Consider the following 27,082-nt stretch of genomic DNA (forward strand, 5'->3'; position numbering starts at 1 on the left):
GCTCCTCTAGAAGATGCTAAAACAGCGTGTGTGCAGTGCAGCATCATGGTTTACCAGCGCCTGTGCTGAAATGGGTTGTTTATGTCTCTCTTGCAGGGAGCAGCGTGTCTTCTTCCTGTAACCCTGAGGTGTTCAACTTCTACCTGTACTTGCGCACACACCCTCTGCTGCTGCGCCGGCACCTGGGCTCCGCGGGGGCAGCCGGTGTGGGTCTGCAGGGCGAGAGTCGGCCGCTGGACTCCATCAGTCTGACCGAGCGCAGGCTCTTCTTCACGGCTGCGTACGCTCACCTGCAGGCCGGATGCCCCATGCTGGCTCTGGAAGTGCTCTCCAAGATGCCTGCAGTGGTGAAGAGCTCCGGAGTGCACAGCGCCTCTGCAGGCCTGGAGAAGAACAGCAGCCAGAGGTTAAAATTCTTATTTTTTAGTTTAATAATAATACTGATAAGTTTATTTTATATTGTGCCTCTTCAGTGCTCATGGAAGCCTCCCTATCTAAACAAATGTGTTCACACTAAGGTAATCTTATATGTGTGTGTAGTTTGTGTGAGTGAGCCTGTATATTTTAAGTAAATAGCAGTTTTTTCTGGCACAAAACTATTTATTAGGTACACCTTACTAGTACCGGGTTGGACCACTTTTGCTTTCAGAACTGCCTTAATCCTTGGTGTCAGAGATTCAGCAAGCTGCTGGAAATATTCCTCAGAGATTTTGCTCCATGTTGTCATGATAGCATCACACAGTTGCTGCAGATTTGCCGTCTACACATCCATGATGCCAATCCCCCGTTCCACCACATCCCAAAGCTGCTCTATTGGATTAAGCTCTGGTGACTGTGGAGGCCATTTGAGTACAGTGAACTCATCGTCATGTTCAAGACACCAGTCTGAGATGATTGAGCTTTATGACATGCTGCGTTATCCTGCTGGAAGTAGCCATCAGAAGATGGAGACACTGTGCTCATAAAGGGATGGACATGGTCAGCAGCAATACTCAGGTAGGCTGTGGCGTTGATGCTCAATTGGTACTAATGGACCCAAAGAAAATCTCCCCCACACCATTACACCACCACCACCAGCCTGAACCGCTGATACAAGGCAGGATGATCCATGCTTTCATGTTGAGCCGAGCATCTGAATGTGTGAGCAGAAATGGAGACTCATCAGAGCAGCAACGTTTCTCCAATCTTCTATTGTCCAGTTTTGGTGAGTCTGTGTGAATTGTAGCCTCAGTTTCCTGTTCTTAGCTGACAGGAGCGGCACCCGGTGTGCTCTTCTGCTGCTGTAGCTCATCCGCCTCAAGGTTGGACGTGTTGTGTGTTCAGAGATGCTCTTCTGCAGAGCTCGGTTGTAGCGAGTGCTTATTTGAGTTACTGTTGCCTTTCTATCAGCTGGAACCAGTCTGGCCATTCTCCTCTGACCTCTGACCTCATCAACAAGGCATTTGCGCCCACAGAACTGCCGGTGTACCTAATAATGGTGTACCCAATAAAGTGGCCAGTGAGTGTATTGTTGTGCATGTCCCTGCCAAATAAATACATTCAAACTCAAAATCCTAATTCACAACAGAAGTAGGAGGCAGGGTTCAGACATATGGATTCAAGGTCTGGAAAGTGCTTTAAAACAAACACAGGTCCTTGAAAGCGCTTGAATTAAAGTGAAATTAAAGTTGTAGCTGCTGTCAAAAACAGAACAAAAAAATTGCAATTTAAAAATGTTGATTTTAAATCTTGAACAAGAACTCTGACAAATAATCCACATTTGATCAGTATTTCAGTAACTGCGTTTGTATATTGCTAATATTGAATTCAACACATTGGATTAGTTCTTGATCATGACTACATTAGTTTAAGTTCAAAATTCTAAACACGATTATTACTTGGACATTTATAATGTGAATATTATCAGTATGTGAAATGTTAGGAGGTATTAAATCAAGACTTAATTAAGACTTTCATGGCACTACATGTGCTTGATTTTAAAATGAGTGCTGTTTTAAAAGTCCTTGAGTCTGCTGTCCACGAAAGAGTGAAAACCCTGAGAGGAACAAGACGACAACAACAAAGTCAAACTAAATATAACAAAGACAAGAGAACAGAGAGCAAACTGAAACCGCAGCTACAGAACATTCAGAAATAAGGGAGTTTAGTTTTGGGTTGTTTTATTATTGGCTTCATTAGTCTGTGAACACATTTCTGTTTAGTTTTTTATGTATTTGGTTTCAGGCGTCACTTAATTTTGATTTATTATTTCTGAAAAGGTATTCTTCTGAAAATGCTTCTGGATTTAAGAAGCTTTAGTTATTTAAACTAGAAACAAGACAGAATCTCTGAGTAAGGGAAGCATTGTTTACAGTGTGTAGGGTGTTTATTGAGCACTAGTTTTCCTGCTGATTTTCTCTACTGACTTCTCAGACAGCAGACGTCAGCTGTGGACTGGTCTCCGGCAGTGCAGAACGGGCTGGACTCAGTGTCGTCGCTGTCGTCTCCACGTGAGGACAGTCAGTCAGACTCGGTGCTCAGTTTTGACTGGAGTCAGCCCTCCGTCACGCTGCAGGACGAGCCGCTGGAGCTCCACTGGGAGGATGAAGAGGAAGATGATGAGGAGGAGTCGGGGCTGGCCATGAAGAGCATCCACCCGGACAGAGAGCACAGCCTCACACCAGAACAAGGTCTTTCCCCAAACTTTATTTCATTTTCACAATTACAGATGCAGCAAGACTGAAGAATGCTACTGCAATTGATCAATATATTATCAATCATATTGATCAATATATATTATATTATCAATGAATATTGATTATATATGTTAATGTATTTTAACTATTGGTTTTATTAAATGGTAATATCCATTAAAATAAGACTTTGGTCACCAAACATTTTCATGAATGCTGCTGGGCAATAATGAATCATGATTAATCACATCTAATATATATATATAATATAATAATACAGGATTATCTGCTGTTATGGCTTTACAATCAATAAATGTGATTATAGTGGAAGTCAATGGGGCAAAAACAGCTACTAACATAACTACAGGGGAGTCAATCTGAGCAGTGTGTATTGATGAGTTTTCTAAAAGTTCGATATTGATAATTATCATGATATACATATTTTTTTTCGATAAAACAATAATGACAGTTTGAGAAGTGTTTGATAATAATTACGCACTATGCGTCACGCTGCGCAGGCATTTTGCAGACTGTCTTTCCAGGTGCCGCACACAGTACAAGTGTTCAGCCATACAGTGTTAGCTGCACTTGGAGGAGTGAGAAAAAATAAGGTAAAAAAGGTCAGAGTCGCAGACGTTGTTGACAAGAAACATCACTAATCATCAGTAGTCTGGAGCTACTTACTTTTTTCAATCCGACACTAAACAGAGCAACGTGCACTGCAAACTGCGCAGACGACTCGTGTCATCAAAAGCAGCAACACCACAAACCTCCATCATTTAAAACAGCACCGCCTTAATGAAGATGCTAATAACATTACAGACATAAACTAGTGTTGGTAAACCGGCGCAACCACCCAGCAGAGCTTCATGTCATCATTTTCGACAGCCGTGCCTTAAGAGGATAAAAAACCTGGAAAAGACAGACGAAAGATATGACAGAGGACACAATCTCAGTGAACACTTGATGCTTGCTGTAAACTACAGGCTGCATTATTTGAGGGCATTCGTTACGACATTAATAGGATCTTTTGTTGTCAAGCTTGTGTTTCCTTTTTAAAGTTCTTAATACATATTGCCCCTCAGAGACAGTGAAACAACCAACCCTTATGAAGGACATCACTGAGGAGAAATGCTCAAGACAATATCTTTAAAGTTATGACATATTAAAAGTGCAGCAAATATATGACAGACGTTTACAGCAGCAGTGGATCATTGATTAAACCTCATTTTCCACAGAGCGAAGCATCATCCACCCGCAGTTGTTTAAGGCGGGCATGAACTAAAAGTATAAACACTTTATATATTTCTCTTTGAAGATATTTCTCTAAGTCATCAGTCCTCATCTTGCTGGACTTGTCAGCTGCTTTTGACACTGTAAACCATCAGATCCTGCTGTCTACGCTTGAGTCACTGGGCGTTGCAGGCAGTGGTTCAGATCTTACCTCTCTGACAGGTCATTCAGGGTGTCTTGTAGGGGAGAGGTGTCCAACCTACAGCATCTAAACACTGGGGTACCACAGGGCTCTGTTTTTGGGCCACTTCTCTTCTCCATCTACACGACATCTCTAGGACCAGTCATCCAGAGACATGGATTCTCCTACCACTGCTATGCTGATGATACCCAGCTATACCTCTCTTTTCACACTGATGATCCCTCGGTTCCAGCTCGCAATTTAGCCTGCCTGTTGGATATTTCACACTGGATGAAAGATCATCATCTTTAGCTTAAGCCTAGTTCACACTACAGGATTTGAACATCAGCAGATCGCTGTGCCGTTCACACTACATGACTTGTAGAGGGGGGTCACACACTACATGATCTGACAACATCTCATTCCCCATCAGCTCATTCAAGCTACCAAACCACAGCCAATGAAAATTTGAGGGAGGAGTCGTCAGAAAAAGCTGAACACTATTGGCTGCTTGTGTGCTGATGACATCACTGACAGCTTTTCAAGCTTTGGAGAAAGCATTTAAAAACATCGTCAAATCAGCTGATCTATGAGCGGATTAATCACTCATCTGCAGGTTCCAGTGGATAGATACACAGAGAGTTTTGAATTTTTGTAATTTTATAACTCTTTGAAATAAAACTAACATATTTATAACACCCTGCCGTTTTCTAACTATCAGTGTATTTCTTTCTGACATTGTTATTTTTTTTTTTATTACAAAACAGTAAAGAACTGAGCATTTCTGCCTTAAATTACCATATTGGTCAAAATGACTGCATGCATGTCTGATACTTTTCGCTGTGACTTTAAATATGTGTGCATTTCCTTGCCTGGCAACTTCCTGCTAACATAAACAAAACTTTCTGATGGCAAAAACATCAATTTGCTTCAGATATCTTTTAAAACAGCAGATTCTGTGCTGTGAAATAGCTCCTGTTTGACAGTGAAAATGAAAGCCAAGACCTTTAAGTGTTTTAGTATCTTAACTACATATTTATAGGCTGTATTACCAAAAAAAGATGATATTTTTAGGGTAATGGTGTCATTAAATATGATGCCAGACATTCAAAGCTTAATTTTAATATCTCAATAATAGCTCTGAATGTAAATATGTTGTGACAGTATGGCGTTTTATATGAGAACGGTCAGAATGAGCAGTATGGTAATTCTAATAGTTACAGAATTATAGGTCCACTGTTAATATATCCTCCTCTCATGTCTGTGCTAACGCAGAATGAAGCGAGTGCACCGATGCCCATTCTGACCAATCACAGATGTTTCTGCTGAGCTCCTGAACACACAGGCGTTCAGCTCATGCTGATCTGCTCTCTCATTGGCTGCAGCTCGTCACTACATCTGACCACACGTGGGGTTGAGTCGGCCGACTGCTCTGGAATATTCAGCATGCTGAATGTTGGATTTCCGTCTGCGAGGTGTCGGCGACGCGTCAGCGAGCCTCGTTGATGCGTTGTTCAGTAGTTCACACATAAAGAGCGGCGAGCGCCGAGCACCCGCAGATTTCTTCCCGATCACAGCCCGATCTGTCGGCGAGCTCGTTAACTTCCAAATCGGGCTCAAATCAGGCTTAAAATCCTTTATTGTGAACTAGGCATAAGCGAACGAAAACAGAAATGCTTGAAGTTTCTGCCAACTCGACTCTACACCATAACTTTTCAATCCAGATGGACGGGGCAACCATTACTGCATCCAAAACGGTGAAAAGCCTTGGAGTAACGATTGATGACCAACTAAACTTCTCTGACCACATCTCTAGAACTGCTTGATCTTGCAGATTCACACTCTATAACATCAGAAAGATCCGACCCTTCTTATCTGAACATGCAGCTCAACTCCTTGTTCAAGCTCTTGTTCTCTCCAGATTGGACTATTGCAACTCTCTACTAGCCGGGCTTCCAGCTAACTCTATCAAACGTCTTCAGCTGCTCCAGAACGCAGCAGCACGAGTGGTCTTTAGTGAACCTAAAAGAGCACATGTCACTCCGCTGCTCATCCATTTGCACTGGCTGCCAGTTGCTGCTCGCATCAAATTCAAAGCTCTGATGTTTGCCTACAAAGCGACTTCTGGCTTTGCTCCTTCTTATCTGCTCTCACTTCTGCAGATGTATGTGTCCTCCAGAAACTTGCGTTCTGTGAATGAACGTCACCTCGTGGTTCCATCCCAAAGAGGGAAGAAATCACTTTCCCGAAAACAATCCATCAAATTATTTTCATGGTTTCATTTTAATTTATTAACAAAGCTCAGTTTGAGGACAGTCTGTAAAGGCTATTGGCAACCTAGATTTATTACATTACCTCGGAAGAATAAACTCGGTCAGCAGGATGAGAGAGCTCAGAAACCTGTTGAGTAAATGGAGAGGCTCTCCACATGTGGGCTGTGATGCGCCATTAGTAAAATAAGGCCAGTCTGTGAGGTCAAATTTAAAGCTCCCACAGATATTACAGAGATCTGTGCATAACAGGGTTTTATGTGTACTGCAGTATGGGATGTCAAGAGGGTGACTGCATAAGGTAAACTGCACACACTTGATCACAATCACATTTGCTGAAGCGCTGAGAAAGATGAGGGAAATTAAGCCTCAAAATCAGCCCTGAGTGGATGAAAATGACCCAACAGCACACAGGAGTTCAGTGAAAATGTTTTTGACTAATAGTTTAGGTTAACTATTGTTTGGTTGTCCTCTCAGGTGCAGCGGCGTCCCCCTCGTCCCCGTGTGCAGACAGCAGCAGCAGCAGTGGTGTTGTTCTCCCGCTGAGCTCCGACATGCTGGCAGCACAGCTGAAGTTCAGCTCCTGCCTGAAGATGCTGACGGCGGAGCTGCGGACGCTCTCCACGGGCTGCGAGCTGGACGGAGGGAAGCTGCGGCACCAGCTGAGTGTGTGGCTGGAGCGCGAGGTGGCGGCGCTGCAGAAGAGCTGCGGGTACAACCCTCTGCTGGAGCCGCAGCCGCAGCACCGGCGCAGACACTGGCTGCAGAAGAACCAGCCGCTCCTGCGCATCTTCCTCAGCTACTGCAGCCTGCACGGCTCACACGGTGGAGGACTGGCTTCTGTACGCATGGAGCTCATACTGCTGCTGCAGGAGTCACAGCAGGTGCACACACACACACACACACACACGCACACACACACGCACACACACACACACACACACTGCTCTTCACTACAGCACAGTTTATATTTACACTAGAGTCATAAGGGTAATAATTAGTCATCATAGTACACACTTTTACACACACACTCTCACACACTCTCTCTTGTGCGTACACACACTTACTCACTTAAACACTCTCACACTCACACACTTTCTCACAGTATAGGTGTTGCCCTCCAGTGACACACACTGACTTTCTGCCTGCGCTGTGTTCATCAGTATGTGTGTGTGAATTCTCCTGTGTGTGTGTGTGTGTGTGTGTGTGTTGTGTGGTCAGGATGGCGGTCTGCAGGTGTCAGTCCCCGCTCCGCAGCATCTCTCCGTTCCTCTTTTCCTGGCATGGACCGCCAGCTCTAAAACAGTGGTGGCCAATCCCATAATGCACCTCACCAACCTGACCCACGACGTCCTGCACACCATCACGGCTCTGGACACCCCGCCACACCCAGACCTCATCAACAATGAGGTGAAGCTGATGATCTGAGCAGAGTGTGTGTGTGTGTGTGTGTGTGTGCGTGCGTGTGTGTGTGTGTGTGCGTGTGTGTGTGCGCGTGTGCGTGTGAGTGTGCGTGTGAGTGTGCGTGTGAGTGTGCGTGTGAGTGTGCGTGTGAGTGTGCGTGTGAGTGTGCGTGTGAGTGTGCGTGCGTGTGTGCGTGCGTGTGTGCGTGTGTGCGTGCGTGTGTGCGTGCGTGTGTGCGTGCGTGTGTGTGCGCGTGTGTGTGCGCGTGTGCGTGTGTGCGTGCGTGTGTGCGTGCGTGTGTGCGTGCGTGTGTGCGTGCGTGTGTGCGTGCGTGTGTGCGTGCTTGTGAGTGTGCGTGTGTGTGTGCTTGTGAGTGTGCGTGTGAGTGTGCGTGTGAGTGTGCGTGTGAGTGTGCGTGTGAGTGTGCGTGTGCGTGTGAGTGTGCGTGCGAGTGTGCGTGCGAGTGTGCGTGCGAGTGTGCGTGCGAGTGTGCGTGCGAGTGTGCGTGCGAGTGTGCGTGCGAGTGTGCGTGCGTGTGAGTGTGCGTGTGAGTGTGCGTGTGAGTGTGCGTGTGAGTGTGAGTGTGAGTGTGAGTGTGCGTGTGCGTGTGAGTGCGAGTGCGAGTGTGCGTGCGAGTGTGCGTGCGAGTGAGTGTGCGTGTGAGTGTGCGCGCGAGTGTGCGTGCGAGTGTGCGTGCGAGTGTGCGTGCGTGTGTGTGTGCGTGTGAGTGTGAGTGTGCGTGTGAGTGTGCGTGTGCGTGAGTGTGAGTGTGCGTGTGAGTGTGCGTGAGTGTGCGTGTGAGTGTGCGTGTGAGTGTGCGTGTGAGTGTGCGTGTGTGTGTGTGTGTGCGTGTGCGTGTGAGTGCGAGTGCGAGTGTGCGTGCGAGTGTGCGTGCGAGTGAGTGTGCGTGTGAGTGTGCGCGCGAGTGTGCGTGCGAGTGTGCGTGCGAGTGTGCGTGCGTGTGTGTGTGCGTGTGAGTGTGCGTGTGAGTGTGCGTGTGCGTGAGTGTGAGTGTGCGTGTGAGTGTGCGTGAGTGTGCGTGTGAGTGTGCGTGTGAGTGTGCGTGTGAGTGTGCGTGTGAGTGTGCGTGAGTGTGAGTGTGCGTGTGAGTGTGCGTGTGAGTGTGCGTGCGAGTGCGCGTGCGAGTGCGCGTGCGAGTGAGTGTGCGTGTGAGTGTGCGTGAGTGTGCGTGTGAGTGTGCGTGTGAGTGTGCGTGTGAGTGTGCGTGTGAGTGTGCGTGTGAGTGCGCGTGCGAGTGTGCGTGCGAGTGAGTGTGCGAGTGAGTGTGCGTGTGAGTGTGCGTGTGAGTGTGAGTGTGCGTGTGAGTGTGCGTGTGAGTGTGAGTGTGCGTGAGTGTGAGTGTGCGTGTGAGTGTGCGTGTGAGTGTGCGTGTGAGTGTGAGTGTGCGTGTGAGTGTGCGTGTGAGTGTGCGTGTGAGTGTGCGTGTGAGTGTTCGTGTGCGTGTGCGTGTGAGTGTGTGTGTGAGTGTGAGTGTGAGTGTGCGTGTGAGTGTGCGTGTGAGTGTGCGTGTGAGTGTGCGTGTGAGTGTGCGTGTGAGTGTGCGTGTGAGTGTGCGTGAGTGTGAGTGTGCGTGTGAGTGTGCGTGTGAGTGTGCGTGTGAGTGTGCGTGTGAGTGTGAGTGCGCGTGCGAGTGCGCGTGCGAGTGAGCGTGCGAGTGAGTGTGCGTGTGAGTGTGCGTGTGAGTGTGAGTGTGCGTGTGAGTGTGCGTGTGAGTGTGCGTGTGAGTGTGCGTGTGAGTGTTCGTGTGCGTGTGCGTGTGAGTGTGTGTGTGAGTGTGAGTGTGAGTGTGAGTGTGCGTGTGAGTGTGCGTGTGAGTGTGCGTGTGAGTGTGCGTGTGAGTGTGCGTGTGAGTGTGCGTGTGAGTGTGCGTGTGAGTGTTCGTGTGCGTGTGCGTGTGAGTGTGCGTGTGAGTGAGTGTGAGTGTGCGTGTGCGTGTGAGTGTGAGTGTGAGTGTGCGTGTGAGTGTGCGTGTGAGTGTGCGTGTGAGTGAGTGTGCGTGTGAGTGTGAGTGTGCGTGTGAGTGTGAGTGTGCGTGTGAGTGCGTGTGAGTGTGCGTGTGAGTGTGCGTGTGAGTGTTCGTGTGCGTGTGCGTGTGAGTGTGAGTGTGCGTGTGCGTGTGCGTGTGAGTGTGAGTGTGCGTGTGAGTGTGCGTGTGAGTGTGCGTGTGAGTGTGAGTGTGCGTTTGAGTGAGTGTGCGTGTGCGTGCGCGTGAGTGTGCGTGTGAGTGTGCGCGTGAGTGTGCGTGTGCGTGTGAGTGTGAGTGAGTGTGAGTGAGTGTGCGTGTGAGTGTGCGAGTGTGCGTGTGCGCGTGCGCGCGTGTGTGTGTGTGTGTGTGTGTGTGTGCGCGTGTGCGTGTGTGTGTGTGTGTGTGTGTGTGTGTGTGTGTGTGTGTGTGTGTGTGTGTGTGTGTGTGTGTGTGTGTGTGTGTGTGTGTGTGTGTGTGTGTGTGTGTGTGTGTGTGTGTGTGTGCGCAGTTGAAATTTTCGACCTCCTGTGATTTATTTGTTTATTTTTTTTATAATTATTCCCCTGATGATGTTTCTCAGATTCAGGAGTTTCTCTCAGTGTTTCCTCCAGTGTTTGTTCTTCTGGAGAAAGTCTGATTAGTTTTATTTGGGCTAGAATAAAAGCAGTTTTTTATAGTTTTAAAGTCATGTTAAGGTCAATATTATTGGCCCCTTCAGCAATATTAGTGTTGGATTGTCTCCAGAGCAAACCACTGTTATACAATGACTTTACTGACATATTGAGTTGTAGGTCTTAGGTTGTTTTAAACGGGTCTTAATTTTGCTTTGTTCAAGACTCAATTTGGGTCTATATCAATCTAAAGACCAACCACACATTTTAAAAAAATTATTTATTTTTATGCTTAAGTTTTTTATTGTAAAGAGAGAGTTAACAACAGCTGTTAGACATTTTTACAGCAAATTCCCCAAATTAAATTCCCTAATCAGGGGGAAAACACTAAAATCAACTACATGATTCCTCATGATGATACTGGGCCATTAGAAACAATCCTAACCCTGTAAAAGTCTAAAGATTCATTCTTTATGGTCTAAAAAGAGTCTTAAAGTCTTAAATTTGACTTGATTAAACTGCAGAAACCTGCTTTAAGCTGAACACTAGTGTCTTGAAGAATATCTAGTCTAATATTATTTACTGTCATCATGATGAAGAGAAAATAAATCAGTTATTAGAGATGAGTTATTAACACTATTATGTGCAGAACTGTGTTGGAGAAATCTGCTCTCCGTTACACAGAAATTGGGGTAAAATATAGAGGAGGGGGAATAATTCAGGAGGGTTAATAACTTAGGAGGGCTGGTAATTCTGTCTTCAACTCTAGATGTATAATGTTGCACAGTGAGCAGTGCTTCAAAGTGAACAATCCTTATCTTGTGGCCCGTTTCCATTGAGTGGTGCTGTTTGGTTTGGTATGGCCCTTTCCACTGTCAAAAGGCATACCGAACCTTACCGTACCACTTTTTCGGTACCAAACACGAGAAAGGGTACCAAAAGGCGGAGCTAGAGGCACAGATGAACGCTGATTGGTTTACAGAGAAACGTCATTTGCTTACGCAACAAGCCAGAATGAAAACAAAAAACCTGCCATGTTTAAAATACTCAGCGAGAGATTACAAATTATATATTCATATAATAATGATCCATGGTCGACCCGGCCCAAACAAACCTTGTCGTCGTCTTAATGAACAGCCACAAAGCCAAGAAGAAGAGCAGATTTACCCTGTGCCCCTTAGTTTTTCACGAGCCAGTCTGAAGCACGAGCGGTTTCGCTTTCTTGCTTGCGTTCGCCGCACGTCTATATCTGAAATAGCAAACGTCTTGAGCTGATGATAATAACGTGCGCTTGATTATTGACGTGCTTTTGAAACCTGATCTTGTCAGACACTGACTAACGTGAGAGTGAAGCGTGAAAACACAAAGGAGAAGCCGGAAAAAAAGCAGCAGATTATTATTTCAGCAAACGTGAACAAACTGCTATGTTTAACTATTATCATCAGCTTCTGCACTAATATGAACTCAGAATGACGGAGTGACTCTCTAACAGAGGTTACATGTGCTGCTGAAGATCACACACACAGATGAGAGGTTTGATCTGACTGTGGGCTATACTTTGTGTTGTTTTTGAACCCAAATAAGGACTAAATGTCTGCTGTGTGTAGTTTTACTGTAGTTGGTATCATATCGGAGACTGTAAGGGGCTGTATGTGTTCATATATGTTCATTTATTTATTTAATATAAAAACAGACGTTACAGTTGGCTATTTTGCACTGTCATTGATCTGCAGTTATAATCAACTCATGTTCATAGAAAAGTCAGTAATGAACATTTATACAGAAGTATTTATGTGTATATTGTCTGAGTCATGCTATTTGGTCAACAAATCAATAACATTGAGGGTGACTTTATTATTCGACATTTGATGGAAATTATTGCGCTCATGTCAACAGGTCCTCTAGACATTGCTATTTTTAAATGTAAACTAACAGTGCTTAATTTGATCTGCAGTAAACATAGGAAAAGTCTAAACTATCTGGACATCAGTAAAACGGTTGAGCTGCAGATAATAATGAGCCTGATATGAATGAGATGTGGCTCAGCGTTGTGTTCATGATACTGAAGGCTCTGTTCATTGTCGGAATTTTGGTATCGCCTTATAATAAGGTTGTTTTAGTTAATGTTAATGTATTTGCTAACACAAGCAAACAGTGAACAATACATTTGTTACAGTATTTGTTCGTGTTACTTAACGTTGGTTAATGAAAATACTCTGCTTACGTCTGTATGAACAACAAATTGTGTTTCGTAAGGGATAAAGTAGAACCTGGAGGTTTATTCTGAGAAAACAACCACCTGGATGTACTTTATCTGGCTTATCACCTGGCTTCTGTCCACAAAACATAAACATTAGACACAAAAGATTGTTCAAAGCCATAATAGTTTGTTAATTCCTTAATTAAACACAAAGCTGACAGAATGAAAACAGCTGATGGAGTATACACTAACCTGTGCTTTATTCAGACACTAGATGGAGACAAACAGTCAAAACCAGTCAAATTCATGATTTAACAGACAGACAGGAATGATGTCAGTATATGGATGAACATATTCACTGACAGTGAGTTTCAGATCCTGGATGAGACTGTCTTATTCAGTGGTTGTTATCTGGGAATATCATGACTTTGAACGTCACAACTGGCTAATCAGAATAGAGTATTCCTGATGGATGTGTTATTAATTAATTTAATAATCAAATATGTTTTGAGGCTCCAGGCAGATTCAGTTTGGTCCAAAATGAGTCTTCTGGTGGTAAATGATGCTGACCCCTGCTGTCCTCTAACGCTGTGTTTGTGTGTTTAGATCTACGTGATGCACACACTGGCGGCCTCACTCTCCGCCTGCATCTACCAGTGTCTCTGTGACGGACACAACTACAGGTGTGTGTTTCTGTCTCTGTCACACTCGCATCAGATTCTGCATTACACACTAGGGGCTAAACGGATTATTAGAAGTCCACCTTCATGTTATTAAAGACAAGTTGTCTAGTCACTGGTGATGTTGTGAATAAAACACAAGAAATGCAAATTTTTTTCCTGCATGACACCATTTGAAAAGTATGACAGCTCATAACACACTGCAAAAGCAATGCAACATTACTCATTTTAGTGCAGAGCAAGTGTCCTGTCAACATTGCTCATTTCTTTAATAGCACAACGTTACATTAGCATGGGCTGATTTTATTGATGAATAAATGCAGTCAGCACATTGATCACGCACAGTCTACCTAGAATATAACCATGATTAACAAATATTTACAGTGCATCTGGAAAGTGTTATAGCGCTTTACTTTCTCCACCATTTTTTGTTACAGTCTTATTCCAAAATGGCTTAAACTCATGCATTTCCTCAACATTCTACACACAATCCCCCATAATGACAATGTGGAAAAGAGTTTATGAAATGGCAGCAAATTCATTCAAAATAAAAAGTTGTAAAATCAGATGTACATCAGTATTCTCAGGCTTTGCTCAACACTTTGTTGATGCTCCTTTGGCAGCGATTACAGCCGTGAGTCTTGTTGAATATGATGCACAAGCTCTGCACAGCTGTCTTTGGGAATTTCTGCCCGTTCCTCTTTGCAGCACCTCTCAAGCTCTATCAGGTTGGATGGGAAGTGTCGGTGTACAGCCATTTTCAGATCTCTCCAGAAATTTTCAATAGGATTTAGGTCTGGGCTCTGGCTGGGCCACTCAAGGACATTCACCACGTTGTTGTTGTGCCGCTCCATTGATATGTTGGCGGTGTGCTTTGGGTCATTGTCCTGCTGGAAGATGAAGCGTCGCCCCAGTCTGAGGTGGAGAGCACTCTTGTGCAGGTCTTCATTCAGGATGTCTCTGTACATCGCTGCGTTCATCTTTCCCTCTATCCTGACTAGTCTTCCAGTTCCTGCTGCTGAAACACATCCCCACAGCATGATGCCAACACCACCATGCTTCACTGATGAGCGCTGCCTGCTTTTCTCCAAACGTAACGCCTGGCGTTCACTCCGAACAGTTCAGTTTGAGTCTCATCAGAGCAGAGAGTTTAGTTTCTGATGCTCTGAGAGTCCTCCTTTGGTAAACTCCAGGCGGGGAGTGTCTTCCGTCTGCCCGCTCTACCATACAGATGCCTGATTGGTGGATTGCTGCACAGATGGTTGTCCTTCTGTAAGCTTCTCCTCTCTCCACAGAAGAACGCTGGAGCTCAGACAGAGTGACCATCGGGTTATTGATCACCTCCCTGACTAAGGCACTTCTCCCCCGATCACTCAGCTTAGATGGCCGGCCAGCTCTAGGAAGAGTCCTGCTGGTTAAACATCTTCCACTGACGGATGATGGAGGCCGCTGTGCAAACTGGAGCTTTCAGAGCAGCAGAAATGTTTCTGTCATGTTGTGAGGAAATAAATGAGTTTAATTCATTTGGGAATAAAGCTGTAACATTAAAACATGTGGAAAGAGTGAAGCGCTATCAACACTTTCTGCATGCGCTGTATGGTGCAGAAGTAATGCATACATCATCAGCACATAGAATTATTATATAAAAGCATAACGCACAGGACCGACACTGTCAGAGTCCTGCTCAGACGCATAAATTACCACAATGATGATTAAAAACAACTCAAAATCAGACCTTTTCCATCATTACTGCTCATCTTGAATACCAGACGTCTCCTGAGTTTATCAACTCAACTGAAGGATTCATGGTTTCTGTGTGTTTCTTGATTCATTCACAACACACTTCAGCATCTACGCTTAGCAGAGGACAACAGCCAATCACAGTGCTGCTCCAGTGTTGCACAAACACAGATGACTACATCTGCTCTAGGGTGTTGGCATGAAGCAAATACAGTTTAATGTAAAATAATGCATTGCAATATTGAGTTACTTCCCAGTGAAGTGACTAGTTGTGTTAGTTACTCTTTATTGTAGATAATGCGTCACGTTACTTTCTTCAACAGAGGAGCTCTGCAGTTGACGGCACACTCTATAACCTTCATTTACCTTTAAATTACCTTACAAACTAATAATCTAGTAATCTTCTGAGAGCTTCCCAAAACTCTGCATGCCGTGTATACAGATTAATAAACGTTTAAAGCAGTGTGCTTGCTGCTTTCTCTCTTATCAGCTAAGTAAAATGCGTGTGCATCGAGACTATAATCTTGTTTTCCTGTTCTTCATGTGTTCAGAATAATGAGATGACTTCCAGCATTGCAGACGTGTAAGCCAAAGCCGTCCTGCTCTCTGTCTGCTCCTGCATTCTCTCATCGCTGCGGGATTCAACGTGACGGCGTTCATTTTAATTCAGCAGTTTTTTTTTAAAAAGCCACTTTCATTACATCTTTAAAAAAAGCAACTCGCGTGTTATTGCTTAATCTTTTAAAGTAATGCATTACTTTACTGGTTACTTAGAAAGGTCATATTATTATTATACGCTGTCATGCGTTTCCCCCAACACTGCCCACAGAAGGCTTGTCCTCTCAGATGAGATTCTTCATTACAGACCGCTTCTCTTCATTAGCGTCTGCTCATCTCGTAATGTTCTCATGATGACCGACTGACCTCTGGAAGCGACGCTGCGCTCCTCGTCTGACATTAGTAGAGCTTCAGATGAGCGTAGCCTTTCTGTGAGAGCGTTTCGGCTCCGTCACGGCAGAATACATCAGCGCTCGATGTTATGAGCTGAACATGTTGGAACAGAAGGCCGGATGATTAAAGCAGAACTCATGTTTCTGTCCTCATTTATTCTCCCTGGTCTCCATCAGCCTTCATGCTGTTCTCCAGCACACAATCACTGCAGGCGGAGCAGAAACGGCTCATTCCCTCATCACATGTGCTGATATGAGGATGACGGATGATGGAGCAACACTTTAAACACAACATGAAATGAACAAACTTTTTAAAGCACACACTGATAGATCTTCTCATCAACATCTCATCTGTGTATGATTCATTTATTCCAGTAAAGTCTTCTCCTGGTGGCGTGCTTTTATCCACTTATTCACTCCTGTTATTAACTCTTTCCCTGACAGCGGCTTTTTAAAAGTTGCCAGCAGTTTGACAGCCCTCTGAATATTTCAGCTATGAATATTTGAGCATATCCTATATCAAAATAAAGAACCAAACACACAGAGCCCTTCATTCATATCTACTGAACAGCCCGCTCTGCTATTTTAACATAGACATGACATGTTCAACCTAAATGCCTGTCAGTCTTCAACGCTTTGCTGCACAGATTTAAGCTTGCTCTTGTTTTAATGAAGACAGATGTCAGATTGTAGCTGAAGTGAAAAAAGAATAAAGACTAAAGTTTTGTGCCTTTAAGTTTATGAATAATGAAACCAGAAATGTAGACTTTTATATATTGCATAGAATAAACGGTGGCTCAGTGGTTAGCACTGTCGCCTCACAGCAAGAATCAGATGCTGCTTTAAGGTTTAGGTTGTGTTTTTATTTTAGTTGTTCAACAGTCTCTAATATATATATTTATATTTCTGCCTGTTCTTCTACAGCCATGTGAACCCATTCACGGGCAGCTCGTACCAGAGTGTCCTGCTTACCCATCAGCCCTCAGTGCGGAGCGGCAGTGTGGAGGACTCAGTGCTGCCTGACACCATTCCCTCACAGTGGCCTGGTAAAGCACACAGATTGTGTGTCAGTGACCGATAATATGACAATAGCTGTTGTTAGCGTGAAAATAATGTGGAAAAAATGACATTGACAAATAATTTGACATAAAAAATCATATCTTTCATACAAAAGAAAAGTTGTTGAACGGTATGACGTAAAGAATTAATGTTGACTGATGATATGATGCGACAATAATGCAAAAAATGACGTAAAATATGACCAAAAAAATGACGCTGATGAATATGATGTGAACAAATTCCGTTGACGTGTAATATGCAATGAAAATAATGTGCATATCTGTGTTTAATTCTGCGTGCATGTGAATGTGTGTGTGTGCAGGTGTGAGTGTCCTGATGCGTCTGCTCAGTGCGTCTGGAGAGGAGAATCAGCCGGGTGTGTCTGTGCTGCTGTGTGAGATCCTCACTGCAGTCTTCCTCAGTCTGTTCGTTCACGGTTTGGCCACACACTCCACACACCAGCTCTACCGCACCGTCGCGCACCCGCTCAACAGCAGACTCTGGGTGTCTGTGTTCGGCGGCGGCGCTCGCAATCCTGCACCCCAAAAACCAGGATCGCCATCAGGTACGGCTCTCGAAGACACACCCATGTGTGACTGCAGAACACACACACAGATTGGAGAATACACACTCAGACACAAACTCTCAAACGCAGTTTAATTATTATCAGCATGCAGAGCTGCTGGATTACTTGTGAATTGTAGTCTGATTACAAATTAATTGACAACATGCATAGTCAATTACATAATCCCTTAGATTACACATTTACGGTAATGTAATCTGACTACTTTTGGATTACATTTGAATTATGTTGACTATTTTTAGATTACTTTGTAACTGTCTGACTACTTTAGATTACATTTGAACTACGATCAGTTACTGATTACATGACAACAATTTTAGGTCAGTAATAAAATTGCTTATTACGCATTCATGGTGATGTAATTGGACTACTTTCGGATAGCATTTAGATTACTTGTGAATTATCAGACTATTGTTAGATTACTTTTAGATTACTTTTGAACTGATCTTGTTTACTGTGTCCGGATTACATGACAATTTTTAGTCAGTAATTTAATTTTATAAATTACACATTTATAGCAATGCAAACTGACTACTGTTGGATTACATTTGGGTTACTTTTGAACTGTCAGACTATTTTTAGATTACATTTGGATTACTTTTGAACTGTACTTAGTTACTGATTACAGATTACAAGACAGTTTTTGGTCAGTAATTTAATTTGATAAATTACACATTCATAGCAATGCAAACTGACTACTGTTGGATTAAATTTGGATTACTTTTGAACTATCTGACTACTTTTGGATTACATTTAGATTACTTTTGAACTGTCAGAATACTTTTGGATTAAATTTGGATTACTTTTGAACTGTCTGACTATTTTAAAATAACTTTGTAACTGTCTGACTACTTTTAAATTACGTTTGAACTATGACAAGTTACTGATTACAGATTACATAACAACAATTTTGGGTCATTAATATATTCTCTTGGGTTATGCATTCATGGTGATTAAATCTGACTACTGTTGGATTACATTTGGATGACTTTTGAACTGTCTGACTACTTTTGTATTACATTTAGATTTTTTTTTTTGATCTGTCAGACTACTTTTAGATTACATTTAAATTACTTTTGAACTGTACTTGGTTACTGATTACAGATTACATGACATTTTTTGGTCAGTAAATTAATTTCATAAGTTACACATTTATAGTAATGTAATCAAACTACTTTTAAATTACATTTGGATTACTTTTAAACTGTCTGACTACTTTTAGATTACTTTGTAACTGTCTGACTACTTTTAAATTACATTTGAACTACAACCAGTTACTGATTACATGACAACAATTTTGGGTCAGTAATATAATATCATATATTATGCATTCATGGTGATTTAATCTGACTACTTTTGGATTACATTGTAACTGTCTGACTACTTTTAAATTACATTTGAACTACAACCAGTTACTGATTACATGACAACAATTTTGAGTCAGTAATATAATCGCTTGTATTATGCATTCATGGTGATTTAATCTGACTACTTTTGGATTACATTTGTGTTACTTTTGAACTGTCAGACTACTTTTAGATGACATTTAGATTACTTTTTAATTGTACTCAGTTACTGATTAATGATCATTTACTGAGATCTGACTACTTTTGGATTACATTTGGATTAATTTTGAACTGTGAATACTTTTGGATTACTTTGTAACTGTCTGACTACTTTTAGATTACATTTAAATTACATTTGAACTGCGATCAGTTACTGATTACAGATTACATGACAACAATTTTTGGCCAGAAATATAATCTCTTATATTACGCATTTATGGTGATGTTATCTGGTTACTTTTGGATTACATTTGGATTACTTTTGACCTGTCAGACAACTTTTGCATTACATTTGGATTACCTTCGAACTGTCTGATTACTACTGGATTACATTCAGATTACATTTGAACTGCGATCAGTTACTAATTACAGATAACATGACAACTATTTTTTATTTTACACATTCATGGGGATTTAATCTGGTTTCTTTTGGAATAAATTTAGATTACTTTTGAATTGTCTGACTACTTTTAGATTATATTTAGATTACCTTTGAATTCTCTGACTACATTTGGATTACTTTTGAACTGTACTTAGTTACTGATTACCGATTACATGACAGTTTTGGTCAGTAATATTGTAATATAATTTCCTAAATTACACATTTATACTAATTTAATCCGACTACTTTTGGAGTACATTTATTCAATTTAATTCAATTCAGCTTTATTTGTTTAGCGCTTCTACAATGTAGATTGTGTCAAAGCAGCTTCACATAAATAATCATAGTAACTGGATCAGGGTAGTTCAGTTGTTAGTGTTTAAGTCCAGTTCAGTTCAGCTCAGCTCAGTTCAGTGTGGTTTAAAATCAATACTGAGAGTCCAAACACTGTAGAGCAAGTTTGGATTACTTTTGATCTATAATTAGTTACTGATTGCATGATGACAATTTTTGGTCAATATAATCTTTTAAATTAGACATTTATAGTAGCTTAATTGGACTACTTTTGGATTACATTTAGATTACTTTTGAACTGTAATCACAGCAGTTTTATCAAATGTTTATATATATATATCTCTCTAGAAGTGTATTATTGTCATATGACCCCTCTCCATTGAAAGAAAAACACCATGAAAGTATATGAGCAGCAATTTTATTATGAAAAATATAAATGTTATAAAAACTGCAGTTGTGTAAATAACACGTTATTATGATGTAATCTATAAAAAGTAACTAATCTGATTACGAGTATTTTAAAAAGTAATTCACTCTAATTACAATCAATAAATTGTGAACTTCTTCCATTATGTAATGAATATGTTATCTTGATATAATTCATAAAAAGTAATTGTAATCCGATTACGAGTATTTTAAACAGTAGTATACTCTTAATTACAAGTATTTAAATTTTGTAATCTGGATTCATATAACCCCAGCAGTGTTATCATGCTCAGTGTTGTGTGAGTGTATGCGTGTTGACTGGATCTGGTGGTGTGTTTTTTGTATTAGTGGAGGATGCAGAGCGTAGACAGCGGCGTTTCCGTCTGCCTTCATCGCGCAGTAACTCCAGAGAGACTCCTGACAGCCCGCTCAGCCCCAGACCCTCCGCGACGGAGCCGGAAACATCCGTGATTAAAGAGAGATTCGTTCCCCCGGAGCTCAGCATCTGGGATTACTTCATCGCAAAGGTGGGTTGTTGCTGGAAGGGATACAGCTGCAGCCGGAAGTTAACAAGTATTATTTATATTTATTAAGTTAGCATTACTAGTACTAGTCTACCCCTACCCAAAGACTAAACAAACCCTCATTACTTTTGAACTGTCAGACTATTTTTAGATTAGATTTGGATTACTTTTGAACTGTACTTAGTTACTGATTACAGATTACATGCAAGTTTTGGTCAGTAATTTTATTTAATAAATTGCACATTTATAGTAGTGTAATCTGACTACTTTTAGATTACATTTGGAGAAGCTTTGAACTGTTTTCCTTTGGATTACATTTAGATTACTTTTAAACTGTCCCACTACTTTTAGATTACATTTGAACTACAATCAGTTACTGATTACAGATTACATGACAACAATTTTGGGTCAGTAATATAATCTCTTAGATTACAGATTCATGGTGATTTAATCTGTCTTCTTTTGGATTACATTTAGATTACTATGTAACTGTCTGACTACTTTTAGATTACATTTGAACTACGATCAATTACAGATTACATGACAACAATTTTAGGTCAGTAATATAATCTCTTAGATTACGGATTCATAGTGATGTAATTGGACTACTTTTGGATTACATTTGTGCTACTTTTGAACTGTCTGACTACTTTTGGATTACGTTAGGATTACTTTTGAACTGTCTGACTACTCTTAGATTACATTTGGATTACTTTTGAACTGTACTTAGTTACTAATTACAGATTACGTGAAAATTTTTGTTCAGTAATTTTATTTCATAAATTACACATTTATAATAGTGTAATCTGACTACTTTTAGTTTACATTTGGATTACCGTTGAACTGTTTTCCTTTGGATTACATTTAGATTACTTTTAAACTGTCCCACTACTTTTAGATTACATTTGAACTACAATCAGTTACTGATTACAGATTACATGACAACAATTTTGGGTCAGTAATATAATCTCTTAGATTACAGATTCATGGTGATTTAATCTGACTACTTTTGGATTACATTTGGATGACTTTTGAACTGTCTGACTATTAGATTACGTTTGGATTACTTTTGAACTGTTTTTAGTCACTGATTGCAGATTACATGGCAATTTTTATTCAGTAATTGTATTTAATAAATCACACATTTATAGTAGTGTAATCTGACTACTTTTAGATTACATTTGGATTACATTTGAACGGTCTTCTTTTGGATTACATTTAGATTACTTTGTAACTGTCTGACTACTTTTAGATTACATTTGAACTGCGATCAGTTACTGATTACAGATTACATGACAAAAATTTTGTGTCAGTAATATAACCTCTCAGATTACGCATTCATGGTGATGTAATTGGAATACTTTTGGATTACATTTGGATTACGTTTGAACTGTCTGACTACTTTCAGATTACATTTAGATTACTTTTGAACTGTCAGACTATTTTTAGTTTACTTTTGAACTGTACTTAGTTACTGATTACAGATTACATGACAGTTTTTGGTCAAAATGATCTATATTGTTTATTAAAAACCCATCATTTGTGTTTTATTACCGTCTACCCTCACAGTGATGTAAAAACAATCATTAGTTTTCTGTGATTATTCTGTTGTTGTAACAGTATAAACAGTTCTGGTTCTCTTCCGACTGCGGCTGTATCCCTTCTGGTCTTGAATTCAGAGGTTTGTGTGTGCTTCTAACAGGAGGAAGCCTTTACTGCGTGTGAAATGACGATGTTGCTAATAATATTCATTTCTGTCAAATGTAATGTGTGTGTGATCTGTGTGTGGGTCTGTGCAGCCGTTCGTGCCTCCGTCCGGCAGTGTAGTGGAGTATGACTCTGATGACAGCCAGGGCAGTGAGGAGGAAGAGGAGGAGGAGGATGAAGAGGAAGAGGAAGGAGATGCACTTGATTCAAACTCTCCAATGACTGAACATTCCAACAACAACTCCTACAGGTGCGCCCTGAGTCATGTGATCATGTGCCTGTGCTGTGATTGGCTTCTGATTATATTCCTCTATTGTAATTGGCTTCTGATGATGTTTCTATGCTGTGATTGGTTTCTTAACATGTTTCTGTATTGTGATTGGCTCCTGATCAAGTTACTGTTTTCTGATGCTGTGATTGGCTTCTTATGACGCTCCTGTGTTCTGACTGGCTCCTGTTAATGTTCCTGTGCTGTGATTGGCTTTTGATGATTCTCCAGTGTTGTGATTGGCTTCTGATGATGTTCTTGTGTTCTGATTGGCTCCTGATGATGTCTCTGTGCAGCTGGTGTTTAATGCGGTTGGCGATGGTGCAGATGATCCAGATCAACCTCAAGGCCTTCTACCCAATGGCAGGACACGATCTCTTGGGTATTGCAGCACATGTGTGATTCAGGATCGAGCCAGATCACTGTATATATGATGATGATGACCGTATGAAGTGTCCTTTTGTAAAGTGTCCTGATTTTGCAATGCTGTTTATATGGCAGTTTGTCAATATATTATTCACATAGTGGAGAAGTTATTAAAGAGAGAGTTCACGTCCTCAAGAGGTTCCAATTTTATGAGTTTCTTTCTTCTGTTGAACACTAACAAAGATACTCTGAAGCTGAAAACCTGTAACCATTGACTTTCATAATGGGAGAAGCAAATGGAAGGTTTCCAACATTTTTCTAAATATCTTCTTTTATGTTCAGCAGCAGAAAGAAAATCGTAAAGGTTTAAGTCAAGGGTGAGTAAATGATGGCAGAGTTTTCATTTTTGGGTGAACTGACCCTTTAAGAAGAACAAAATTACAGGAGTTAGGGCCTGTTCACATCAAGCACAATACATATAAATATGCAGATGAATATATTAGTGTCCACTGTCCTGTGACTGTCCTAATCACACAGTTTTATTCAGTCAGTTCGGTCACACTTTACAATAAGGTTCATTAGTTAATGTTAATTAATGCATTTACTAACATGAACAAACAATGAACAGTACATTTACTACTGTATTTGTTCATGTTAGTTAATGAAAACACAGTTGTTCAGTGTTAGTTCATGTTAACTCATGGTGCATTAACTAATGTTAACAAGCATGGACTTGAATGTTAATAATGCATTAGTAAATGTTCAGTTATGATTAATAAATGCTCTACATGTGTTGTTCATGATTAGTTCATGTTAGTAAATGCATTAACTAATGAACTTTATTGTAAAGTGTTACTGTCAGTTCTCCAGCATTTTCCACACAGACTGCCTCTGGATTCCTGTGCTATTGTGTTTTATTTGTCAGCAGGACTTTCAGAACTTCTGTTTATTATTTTATCATTATTTCCCATGGCATAACCAATTGTTTTCACCATAGTTTAGAAATAATCTTGTAAGCGATGGCCGATCATCATCAGTGCTTCTCCACAGTGGCGTCTGGAGCTTTAATGTTCACTGGATTCTGATTGGCTCTCAGTGTTTTATTATTCATCACCTTGGAAAAATCCTCCTGACAGTGCTGATATCGTGCCTCTGTGTGTTTATCACTGTTAATGATCTCTTTATCGTGATCTTTATAGTGGTCGTTCTTGGTGTAAACGGGTTTTTAGAATTGGTCCTTATTTTATATGGTAGGTCTTGACCATATTTGGAAGGGTCATGAATATTAATGAGTTCTGCTCTGATGCTCTTACACACACACAACAAACAGCATGATGAAGACTGCACACTACATGTTAATAACTGAATAAGGGACACACAGTAATGAGTGTGTGTGTGTTTATCGGTCTCTGTGTGTGTGTGTGTCAGACCTGCCGGTGTGTTCTCCGCTCTGTCATGCCGCTCTGAAGACTCTCCAGCGATGGGAGCAGCTGCTGCTGAAGCGGATGGAGGTTTTTGGGGGTCCTCCATCAGAGCTGATCTCCACACAGATGCTGGAGCAGAGTGTGTCCCCGGGGCCCGCGCTCCTGCGGCACAAGGCCCTGATTGAGCCCGCAAACACACCCTTTAGGTACAGTGTGTGTCTCACTGTGTGTGTGTGTGTGTGTGTGTGTGTGTGTGTGTGTGTGTGTGTGTGTGTGTGTGTGTGTGTGGTTAGTAGTGTTCAGATGTAATGTGTGTTTCTCCTCAGGTCCCGCCGGCGCTCTGCTCTGCCCGTCAGACGGTTGTGGCAGTACCTGGTGAAGCAGGAGGAAATTCAGGAGACCTTCATCAGAAACATCTTCACTAAGAAACGAGATCAGAGTGAGGTATTTGTGCTGCGGTTCGCTCTTAATCCCAGAATGCACCTTTACACATCAGACTCCTGCTTGATTTCCCCCTAGCGTGTGTGTTGTAATCCCCCAGAGCCTGTAATGTCCTTAATATCTGTTAACTGGTGCTGTTGATGTGCTGATTTTGTCATTAACCGTCTAACTGTGTGTGTGTGTGTGTGTGTGTGTGTGTGTGTGTGTGTGTGTGTGTGTGTGTGTGTGTGTGTGTGTGTGTGTGTTTGTGTTTGACCTGCATGTGTCCTTGTACCTCTTGAATCAGGAGACTGACAGTGTGAAAGTGCCGCTGGAGTCCACACACACACAGGTATCTGGCACAGGGTCTGCTCATCTTCAGTCATGTGATCTGGCATCAAGGCTCTTTAAGACGCGTCTTGAAGATCAGATTGAGTTCTAACACATTTTGAAGTTATGGTCTGTTTACTGAGATCACATAAGAAACTGCACGGTAATATAAAAATACTCACATAACTTACAATAAACAAGACCTCAGCGTCCACATGAGGGCAAGAGTAGATATGTGTTAGCTTCAAGTGCGTTTCTCCCATAATGCACTGCAGCTCACAATGAGGTTTACCTTCTGTTAGTGAATCAGGAGACTCACATCACTGAAGTGGTGCGGTATTGTTGGCACTAATAGTTTTGTGATTTTTTTTAATGTGAAATATTGCAAAAAAGTCATAAACAGAAGTTGACGGTGTAACAGAGTTGATGGTGTTACTGAGTTGACGGTGTAACGGAGTTGACGGTGTTACGGAGATGAGGCTGTAACGGAGTTGACGGTGTTACGGAGTTGACACTGTAACAGAGTTGACGGTGTTACGGAGATGAGGCTGTAACGGAGTTGATGTTGTAACGGAGTTGACGATGTAACGAGTTGAGGGTGTTACTGAGTTGACGGTGTAACGAAGTTGACGCTGTAACGGAGTTGACGGTGTTACGGAGATGAGGCTGTAACGGAGTTGACGTGTAACGGAGTTGACAATGTAACGAGTTGAGGGTGTTACTGAGTTGACGGTGTAACGAAGTTGACGCTGTAACGGAGTTGACGGTGTTACGGAGATGAGGCTGTAACGGAGTTGACGTGTAACGGAGTTGACAATGTAACGAGTTGAGGGTGTTACTGAGTTGAGGGTGTTACTGAGTTGAGGGTGTTACGGAGTTGAGGGTGTTACGAAGTTGACGGTGTTATGGAGATGAGGCTGTAACGAAGTTGACGGTGTAACGGAGTTGACGGTGTAACGGAGTTGAAGGTGTTACTGAGTTGACGGTGTAACGAAGTTGACGGTGTAACGGAGTTGACGGTGTAACGGAGTTGAAGGTGTTACTGAGTTGACGGTGTAACGAAGTTGACGGCGTAACGGAGTTGAAGGTGTTACTGAGTTGACGGTGTAACAGAGTTTATGGTGACAGAGTTAGCAGTGTTACAGAGTTAGTAGTGTAATGGAGTTGACGCTGTAACGGAGTTGATGTTGTACCACAGTTGATAGTGTAACACTGTTTATTGTATAATGCAGCTGCAACAGACTTGACGGGTAACATAGATAAAAGGTAACAGAGTTGATGGGGTAATGGAGTTTTTTTTTATAGCACATTTATTGTTTATGGTAATACACCCAAAGCGCTTCACAATCATGAAGGTAGTCTCTCCACACCACCACCAGTGTGCAGCATCCACCTGGATGATGTGACGGCAGCCACAGGACAACAGCGCCAGTGCTTCACCACACACATGCTGCTGATGATGTGACAATACACGTGATTTGACAGCAGCTATAGGTGGAGTGGAGAGACGGTGGATGGGGATTTTCGGGAGGCCATGATTGTAAGAGCCGATTAAGGGACTTTGGCCAGGACACCATTGTGACACCCCTACTCTTTACCAGAAGTGCCATGGAGTTTTTTAATGAGCACAGAGAGTCAGGACCTCGGTTTAACGTCTCATCTGAAAGTCGGCGCTCACTGACAGTATAGAGTCCCCATCACTTTTACTGAGGCATTAGGACTCACACAGTTCAAAGGTTAAGCCCTGCTTACCTTCAGTAAGTAACCGGTCTTGGGCAGCAGAGGAATTGACGGTGCAACGGAGTT

At 42.0% G+C, this 27,082-nt stretch overlaps 2 protein-coding genes across 5 annotated transcripts in view; both read left to right on the forward strand.

The window, feature by feature from the left end:
- The window catches only part of lox (lysyl oxidase), a 172,454-nt gene that overhangs the window by 66,007 nt on the left and 79,365 nt on the right, over positions 1–27,082 (forward strand). The gene's annotated exons all lie outside the window — the stretch shown is intronic.
- The window catches only part of dmxl1 (Dmx like 1), a 94,834-nt gene that overhangs the window by 45,991 nt on the left and 21,761 nt on the right, over positions 1–27,082 (forward strand). For 2 of the 4 annotated variants that reach the window (XM_087264060.1, XM_087264063.2), the window contains 13 exons: positions 97–406; positions 2,413–2,669; positions 6,834–7,240; positions 7,578–7,766; positions 13,165–13,241; positions 16,853–16,974; positions 17,310–17,552; positions 20,586–20,764; positions 22,561–22,718; positions 23,033–23,118; positions 24,531–24,732; positions 24,853–24,970; positions 25,254–25,298. In XM_087264060.1, the coding sequence (XP_087120186.1) occupies positions 97–406; positions 2,413–2,669; positions 6,834–7,240; positions 7,578–7,766; positions 13,165–13,241; positions 16,853–16,974; positions 17,310–17,552; positions 20,586–20,764; positions 22,561–22,718; positions 23,033–23,118; positions 24,531–24,732; positions 24,853–24,970; positions 25,254–25,298 (2,393 nt within the window). The remainder of the gene's footprint in view (positions 1–96; positions 407–2,412; positions 2,670–6,833; positions 7,241–7,577; positions 7,767–13,164; positions 13,242–16,852; positions 16,975–17,309; positions 17,553–20,585; positions 20,765–22,560; positions 22,719–23,032; positions 23,119–24,530; positions 24,733–24,852; positions 24,971–25,253; positions 25,299–27,082) is intronic. The other 2 variants (XM_087264061.1, XM_087264062.1) reach the window with 2 other exon arrangements.

Source organism: Danio rerio, chromosome 8 (genome assembly GCF_052040795.2).
Source record: "Danio rerio strain M-AB ecotype USA chromosome 8, GRCz13ab, whole genome shotgun sequence".
In the NCBI taxonomy this organism is placed as follows: Eukaryota; Metazoa; Chordata; class Actinopteri; order Cypriniformes; family Danionidae; genus Danio; species Danio rerio.